Consider the following 9,274-nt stretch of genomic DNA (forward strand, 5'->3'; position numbering starts at 1 on the left):
TGCTGTTGTTCCTCTTAATATATTGTTATTACCCAAATAGATCCCAGTTTGACCATACTGTCAATTCAAAAACACTAGTGAAGAAGATAGCTTGTTCATATTTAAATTTCAACTCCAAGGTGTTAATTGAGTCAAATTTATCCCAATGAAACTTCAAGCTAAACTGATTTAACCTTCAGTTACCCTCCTCAATAGTGCAACAAAAATCCAGCCTAGCCAGAAAAAGTTGAAATAAATAAATAAAGGACAAGTGTATCACTGTATTACTACCATAATATGCACAATAACTATTTCTCACAACCCACTAAGAAATTATGTGGGTTGTGCAATTTCTTAGTGATCCAGGAAACAATCACGCAATTTCTCATAATACCAGTCATTGTATTACACAACTTCAAGCTAAACTGCTATTAGTATGCACAATAACAATTTCTCACTGTTTTTAATTTTTGCATCTGCAACTGATTGTATAAATTGTGTTTGTAAATTCTGGTAAAAACCAACAGTAGCATTCTTAGTTCACCATGGAAATAATAGCATCAGTCTCTAGGCTTCCACAGGCCAAGGGCCACCAAAAAATGTGCTAACTGGTACCAAAAATTACAAATGTTGCTACTGGTACACATTTTTTTTCTATGAGGCTTAGACACTGAGTAGGCCGGTATTACATTTCTACACCTATGAGATAATTGTATTTCATCCTAGCAATTCATGAGTCATACTCAAAACTTAAGTTGGTAAAATGGGGTTCAATCAGCCCAACAGATTTCTATTTTTGCGATACTGAAGCCTGAAATGGCTGTGAAATTATTGCAGATTTTACTTATACGGTACAGTTTGGTACATGTCTTCTCAATTCATAATGAATCTGAAATTGTTTGTGAGTTTACTCTTTGTAGTAAAATTAAGGTATGCTTAAGTCTCAATCGATCCTCTTTTTCGCAATCATTGACTAAATCCAGCTTTTATTTCTCTCTAACACAATAAATGAAACCATAAATAAACAAAAAGCTGGACCTTGATTCATTTTTAGGCTAGCAAATCTCTAATCTAAAGAAGTTAAGAAATTTAAAATATTTAATGAAAGGAATCACCTGAACCTGATTAATGCTTACATGTTGCTAGAGACAACACTGTACATCCTAATATTTGAGGCCGGTACCATGCTTGTACCAGCCAGGTACATTTCAGATTTTTTTATTTTTTTCTTTTCCGAGCTGACCTTATATGTGCTAACTAACATAATATGTACATCCTAATATTTGGTGTTTGCTATGCATTGCATCAGTAGTCAGTATTGCGAATAATTTAGCTTACTTGGACAAGTCAATTATGAGCCACTAGCTGAAAAAGCAACTGGCTTTAATATGTACATTAATAAAGTCAACTAGTTTCTGTTTTGAGTAAAGATCGATAATGATACAAGTTGTCAAGATACGGAACTAGCAAGGAATTAAACTGTATTATCTCCGAGCTGGGCCCAAATATGGTCTGAGACGCGCCGAGTCTAGTATTCTATATTGGGCTTATCTCCAAGTCTATATTATATTATATTATATTGGGCTTTTCTATTTTTGCATTTTCTTTTTTAATGAGAAGCCCATGCCATAGGCACTATTTTTGACTGATGAGACAGGAAGATCTCTACCACCATGTGGCGCAACACAATTGGTGATAGCCAAACAGAATCAATCTAGAGGATAGGAGATCAAGGCAGGCAAGCTAGCCAGCCAATAGAAAGCCAGTGACGTGGACATATCCACCTCCTCTACTCTAGCTACTTGTTAAAACTCTGTCTCTCTCTCTCTCTCTCTCTGCCTTCAGTTATCACCACAGCAGTTAACATATTTCATTATTCCTCCTTAATTTCTCCATCTGCAGGAGGCATTTAATACAATACAAATGGCAACTTCTGCTCTGCAAAACTCCTCATTCTTTGGCCAAAATGTGATCAGCAAGTCAGATGATCTCTACCGCCAAATCGGCAGTAGCCGCATCACCATGCGCCGCACTATCAAGAGTGCTCCCCAGAGCATCTGGTATAAATATATAGTTAAATTAATAAATTATTCATTTAATTGATCATTTAATTAACTAATTAAGCTAGCACTAATATATAGTTAAATTAATAAATTAATATTTGTCTCGCAATCAGGTACGGACCGGATAGACCCAAGTACTTGGGCCCATTCTCAGAGCAGACGCCGTCATACCTGACAGGTGAGTTCCCCGGTGACTACGGGTGGGACACAGCCGGGCTGTCCGCTGACCCGGAAACCTTTGCACGCAACAGGGAGCTGGAGGTGATTCACTGCAGATGGGCTATGTTGGGAGCCCTAGGTTGCGTCTTCCCCGAGCTCCTCTCCAAGAACGGCGTCAAGTTCGGGGAAGCCGTGTGGTTCAAGGCTGGCTCTCAGATCTTCTCTGAGGGGGGACTCGACTACCTCGGCAACCCCAATCTTATCCATGCACAGAGCATTTTGGCCATTTGGGCCGTGCAGGTCGTGCTCATGGGCTTTATCGAGGGCTACCGTGTGGGCGGTGGGCCTCTGGGAGAGGGTCTTGACAAGGTATACCCCGGTGGGTCCTTCGACCCTCTTGGCTTGGCAGACGACCCCGAGGCATTTGCTGAGCTGAAGGTGAAGGAGATCAAGAATGGTCGTCTCGCAATGTTCTCCATGTTCGGTTTCTTTGTCCAAGCGATTGTGACCGGCAAGGGACCTATTGAGAACCTTGTCGACCATATTGCAGATCCAACGGTGAACAACGCGTGGGCTTACGCCACCAACTTTGTGCCCGGCAAGTGAAGTGAAACAATGAATAAGCAAATTAAGCCATGCGTAGACGTTGGTGGCTTGTGTAAATTAATTATGATCAGGCCTTTCTAATTATGCGAGGAATGATATAGTTATGTGATATGTACGGACGTAGTGCATGTGTTTGTAATATATATATAGCTACTAGCTAGCTAGTACTTCTCATTTTGTTTTGTTGCCTGATGAGAACTTTTCTTTTAATTAGTGCTTTAATTAATGATCTTCTTCGATTCTAATTAAGCTGTTGCAAGGAAATTAAGCAACCAATCCCTAATTACTAGGAAACTAAGGAAATCAATTAGGGAGTGTTTAGTTCGCGCTATAGGTCATTCCAGAAAATAGAAGGATTTCAGATAATGTAATGCCAGGGAATTGAGATGCCAGGACATGTGTCATTATCATATTTGATTCGCACATAACTATTGTTTCAACATTTCCTGAAATGAGTCATTTTCATGTTTGATTCGCGCATAGCTATTACAATGGCTATAGACATAACTTCACTATTTATTAATTATTAACTAAATAACGTTACATTACCAAAAATTTTATATATTGTTAAAGATAAATTATAAATTATAAATTAAATTAATGTAAAAAAATCACATAACGTGAAAGCTTATGTATTATTTAAAGATTAATTTAATTTAGAAGTTATTTTAATTTTAGAAGATTATGTATAACAAGATTATAAATGTGCCTACATAGTACATACTATATGAATAATTATACAGTAATCGACACGAGTCAAAATTTAGACCATAAAGTTAAATCTATATCTGATGCATTACTGATATCTATATATGGTCTATTTAAATCTAAGAAAAATACTAAAATCTCATACCAGATAGCCCTTTCATTTACCAGTAAAATTATACATATCTTACTAATGACACAAGCTTAAGAAAAATACTAATTCCTAAACTAGCATATTAATGTTTAATTGTTTACACACAACAGTATATTTTTATTACAGTATACTAACTAATTTTGAGACTTTAAATTCAATCTCTTCATCATCCAGTGAAAATCCAGGTGGCAAGCTGTGTAAGGGTACCAAAGCCGGGGCCTCCTACAAGAAAGAATAAAACAAAATCATGATAATTAAGTTAATCAACATACCATGCTTTAATTGTGCGCTTCATCAATAGCTTGTGTCAAAACATCTAGCCTCAAAACGAATTTAAGTACAATTATTCAAGGAAGCACTACATGGTCAGTGGCACTTTTACATATATGCCCAGAAAAATTATCAAAATTTTAGGAGCCCAACTTACTGGTAACATACCTCAAAAAGGGAGAGATATAAACAATTAACAAATTCAGTGTTATAATAAGTTCAATTTTTTGCAAATCTAAACAATTAACATAAGAGGGATATAATACCACAAAGACAATATATATCTTAGATAAATGAGCTATTCTGCTATTGTATGTACAAAGGAAATTTACTTCCAAAATCAGTATTATATATAGAAATCTTTTCGTGCACCAGAATACATATATGTTAGACAAAAAAAAAGTATTAGTGGTCAAAGTAGCTAGATTGTACTAGCTTGTGCCAATTCAGAACAGTACCGAATACCAGAATAAAAAAGTACTGAATACATACATAACTTAGAATAATACCGACACATACAAATCTTAGAACAGTACCAAATCAAAACAGTCCGAATACCAGAATCAGAACAATATCGAATACATACATACTTAGAACAGTACCAAATACCAGAATCAGAATAGTACCAAATACATACATATCTTAGAACAGTATTGAATCAGAACAGTACCGAATACAAGAATAGATACCTATTCATGAACATTACCGAACCATAACAGTAGAGTATTAGTGGTCAAAGTAGCTAGATTGTGCTACCTGATTTATTCCTAAGTGAAGCGGTAACAGAAACTGTCACAGGAATTGTGTAAAGATTTGTCGGTTCGTCCATTGATTGAAAACTACAAACAAAGAAATATATCAACCATGTGTCCATGTCCAAACTACAGTCTCTACAAAATTAGAAATTGATGAGACAGGAAATTGATGGACCTTGTGCATGCAAATTCAAGCCCATTTAGAGAAACTACAGATTGTGCGTGCACAATCAAAAGGGACCTTGACGGATGGCAAATTGATGAGAGAAATAAGTTATATACCGCTAGAGATCAACCAAAAATTAGAAATTGAAGGAACCACTAGCATTAAACTAGAACAATGGCGTGACTTTACCAATACTAGAGAGAAGAGTTAAGCAAGAGACAGATCAAAGAAGAGAGAGAGAAAACCTGTGAAGTCGGAGACGGAGACGGAGACGAAGAGGAGAGCACAGAGAAGTTGGAGACACGGAGAGGAGAGATGTTGGAGACGGAGAGGAGAGAGTTGTAATAACAGAGAGCGAAGAAAGAGCGCTAACGCGATTTCCTTCCAACGGGAATCAAGAAAATCCACCCTTTTTTTTTGCTATCGGGATAGCCATTAAGCAGGGAATTGTGATTACAGAGGGAATCCTATATTCCCATTTCTATTCCCGACTGTTTTTGCCAAACACAGGAATGGAATTCCAACTTCCAAGCCCTGGCCAATTCCTTAATTAAGATGTTTGCAATGGCAGGTGTAAATATTAATATTAATTAATTGTTCTTTGAAAATAATTTATTATTTTTTTAAATAAGTACAAATTCACTGTTTATGAGTCATCTAAAAACAATAATTTTATACCTATTTAACAATAGTAAAATAATTTTAAAAAAATATAAAATTTGATCTCTTAACATATTTTAATTTTTAATTTTTTTTTTTTTTGCATTAGAGCATCTACATCCCTAAAACTCAAAAGAATTTCTAAATAACTGTTAACTACTTTTTAGAAATTATGGTCTTTAAAGTTTCTAACTCTCACATCTCTGAAACTCATTTTAGAGTTTCTATTAAGTCACGTCAGCAACAAATTAAAAAAGGAGAAACAATTTGAGCCAATCATTTGGCCAACATAGAGTTTATAAACAGTTTCTTAATAATAAACTTTCCTGCATAGTTTATAAATAAGAAACTCTCTCACATCCCTGAAACTAGATTAGAAATTCTAATAGTTTCAAGGACGTAGATGCTCTTAGAATCCTATAGGTTTTCATTAATTAAAGCATGAGAGTAAGTGAGTATGTAAGGCATGTTACATGGCTGCAATGAAAAACAAAATATGCTACAACCGAGAACAACAAACCTGGATAGCAAGGAGAGAAGATCATATTATTCATTGCAAACCGCTAAGATGCGAAGCCTAACTTTGAAAGTAGCATAATTAGACCCCGGGCAAAACAGAGTATGTTCCTGGCTGAAACATATTTGTTTCTGGGAAATGCAGAAAAAGTGCCTAGTTCTGATAAAGGCCAAAACAAAATGTTCCTGACAGAAACAGGAGCCGAAACATTCTGTTTCTGGCCAAAACAAATCTATTCCTGGTTGTTCCTGGCTGTTACTGGGAATGCAGAAAAAAATACTTGGTTCTGAAAAGTCCAAAACAGAATGTTCCATGCAAAAACAAGAGTCAAAACATCTTGTTTTTAGACAAAACATAGCTGTTCCTGGCTGATGCTTGAACAAACATATTTTAATTTGAAGAAAACCTAGGAGCAGAGAAATAATAATATGATGGTACAGTATATGTCTAAGCCCAAATGAGCACTGCCCATCTAATGTAGGCCCTCCCCAGTATCTTTATTTGATTGTGTAAAATTTAGATCTTCAAAGGAATGGCAGTAATGTCCTAATCAGTAGCACATTAGAGATAAGATTAGTAAAATTATATATTGTCCTGTTCAAATGCCTTCATTTTTTATGCCTCCACCATAGCTCTATTTTTTAAAACTTTAATAATTTAAAATTTAAAAGTCAAAATAAAACTGTTGTATATAATTTACATCATTTTATCTATGCACGTGTAAAAAAATATGACATTTCAATTTTATTTTAATTGTCATCAAGAGCTTGTAAAAAAACACACTAATGTGAATAATTTCTAGACGTTGATTTTTGAACTTATTGATTCACATAAAAACAAAATTGAAATGTGATAATTTTTTATGAGCACATAGAGAAAATAACATAGATCACATTTGACGATTTTATTTTGACTTTTAAGTTTCAAATTTTGAGTTATTAAAGTTTTAAAAAATAGAGGCATAGTGGAGACACAAAAAATAGAGGCATTTGAACACTCCTCTAGTTAGATTCCAATTAAAATATTATTTATATATAAGATTTTTTTTTTTTCAAATGGTAGATAAAATTTCAAGATCATAGGAACAAGGAACAAGGAATCTGGAATATTCATTCTTTTGAAATGAAAAACTATTAATGCTGAAAGTACTACTGTTTATAATAATATAAATAAGGTAACTGGTAAAAGTCATTTTTTATATTTTTAATATTTTTAAACTAATATTTATATAAGATGGAGTACTTTAGAATTTGAATTTATTAGAAGAATAACAATATTTTTTCTATCTATAATTGATTTTTGAACCAGAATCAATAACTCGGTTCCAAAAATATATATTTCTAACAACACATTAAGAAACTTTTTTTTACAGCTGTTAAAAATCTGGTCCGAAAAATATTAATCTGTTTTATTTATCACAGTTTTCTAATCAATTCAAATTTTATAATACTCTATCTAATAAGCAAATTTTTAATGTTTCAATAAAAAAAATCAAATTTTCTACTATTTTTTAAAATACAAAAATATTTTTTTTATGTCAAAAGCATTTGAAATTTGAAATGGGCCAAAATCTCCTTCCACCGAAGTACCGAATTATTGGTTCAGTGAAAGATCGTCTTCTCTGTCTCCATAATGGAGCTGTTTTTTTCTGTAAAAATAGAACCAGCTGTCTTGATTTGTTTTAAACTATTTTGTTTATTTTTATTAAAAAAAAACGACGGCTCAAATGTCTCATTACTTCATGTTTCAATCGTACCACTACATCTTTATTTTTAATTTCAAAATTCAAACAAATGATCCAAACCGATCAACATGATATCCACATTAAAATATAATTGGAGACCAAATTTTATATTTTTTAAAAATCTTTTACTATTTTAAAAATAGATACAAAATCAATGTTTTTCAGAAAATTGTGGACCATCTAAAAACAATGATTTTTTATTTATCTTAAAAATAGTAAAAAAAATCTAAAAAATCTAAAATTTGGTCTCTAATCATATTTTAACTTGAATATTATGTTGAGTGGTTTCGGATCATCTGTTTGAACTTTAAAAATTAATTATAAAGACAATTGAAACATGAAGCAATGGGCCATTTGTGCCCTCCTAAAAAGAAAATCCCCAGTTTGGTGTCGGTTTTGAAAACATTATAATTTTGATGAAAGCTGGTGAGTTTTTTTTTTTACCTCACTTTAATAAAAAAAAATGTAATATTTTTACCTCACTAGTCATAGGTGAGTTTTTTTTTTTTTTAATCGCACATGCAATAGTACAAAGTCAGTATGAAATTGTAATATTTTTAAAATTTTCATCAAGTTAAGTATATAAAGGTGATAATAATATTTATAATTTTATAAATTTAAGATTGTTAGTATTTTTTTATTAAAAATTTCTAAACAGCTCGTAATTTGTTTTTCATAATTCAAATGCGCATGTATTATTTATATAGGTACCAATTGACAATTACACACATATTAAAAATAGAGAAATCCACTTACAACATTTGTAAGTTATGTAACAATTCAGTTTTGTAATTTTCAAATTTCAAACAGTCGATTCAAACCATTAAGCACGATCTTTATATTAAAATGTGTTTGTAGATCAAATTTTACATTTTTTTTTTTTTTAATATTTATTAAGTATTTTACAAAATTGCTGTTTTTAGACAAATTTGGACCACTAATTTTTTTTTTCTTTTTTGTAAAATACATAATAAATAGTAAAAAATTCAAAAAAAATATAAAATTTGATCTTCAAGCGCATTTTAATATAGATATCATGTTAAACGATTTGGATCGACTATTTAAACTTTTAAAATTACAAAATTGAATTGGTGTAAGATGTAACTTACAAATATGGTAAGTGGATCCCTCCTCTATATATATTATATAAAGAGAGATCCAATTACACCATTTTATGGTGACACATCTTGACACCATATTTATAAGTCATTTTTGCAATTTTAAAATCCAAACAGACGATCCGAACCGTTCAACATGATCTCCATACTAAAATGTGCTTGGAGACCAAATTTTATATTTTTTGGATTTTTTTTTAGTATTTATTAAGATATGTACAAAATTGTTGTTTTCAGATAATTTTGAACCATTGAAAAAAACAACAATTTTATAAAATTGTAAATAAATAGTAATAAATTTTCAAAAAAATATAAAATTTGATGTCCAAACACATTTTAATATGGATATCACGTTAAACGATTAAGATCGACTATTTAAAT

At 32.2% G+C, this 9,274-nt stretch overlaps 2 protein-coding genes and 1 long non-coding RNA gene across 3 annotated transcripts in view; 1 reads left to right on the forward strand and 2 right to left on the reverse strand.

Moving 5' to 3' along the window:
* The window catches only part of LOC144556520 (uncharacterized), an 83,337-nt gene that overhangs the window by 14,717 nt on the left and 59,346 nt on the right, over positions 1-9,274 (reverse strand). The gene's annotated exons all lie outside the window — the stretch shown is intronic.
* On the forward strand, positions 1,769-2,981 carry LOC144556755 (chlorophyll a-b binding protein 5, chloroplastic). The gene is made up of 2 exons (XM_078305174.1): positions 1,769-2,039; positions 2,156-2,981. The coding sequence occupies exons 1-2, from the start codon at positions 1,903-1,905 to the stop codon at positions 2,805-2,807; spliced, it is 789 nt and encodes a 262-aa protein (XP_078161300.1). The 5' UTR covers positions 1,769-1,902; the 3' UTR covers positions 2,808-2,981.
* On the reverse strand, positions 3,655-5,353 carry LOC144557430 (uncharacterized). Its single transcript, XR_013512661.1, has 2 exons — positions 5,103-5,353; positions 3,655-3,888 (listed from the first exon to the last, which is right to left on the reverse strand). It is a non-coding gene; the product is annotated as an uncharacterized LOC144557430 (long non-coding RNA).

Source organism: Carex rostrata, chromosome 7, assembly GCF_964058835.1.
Source record: "Carex rostrata chromosome 7, lpCarRost1.2, whole genome shotgun sequence".
NCBI classification, from domain to species: domain Eukaryota; kingdom Viridiplantae; phylum Streptophyta; class Magnoliopsida; order Poales; family Cyperaceae; genus Carex; species Carex rostrata.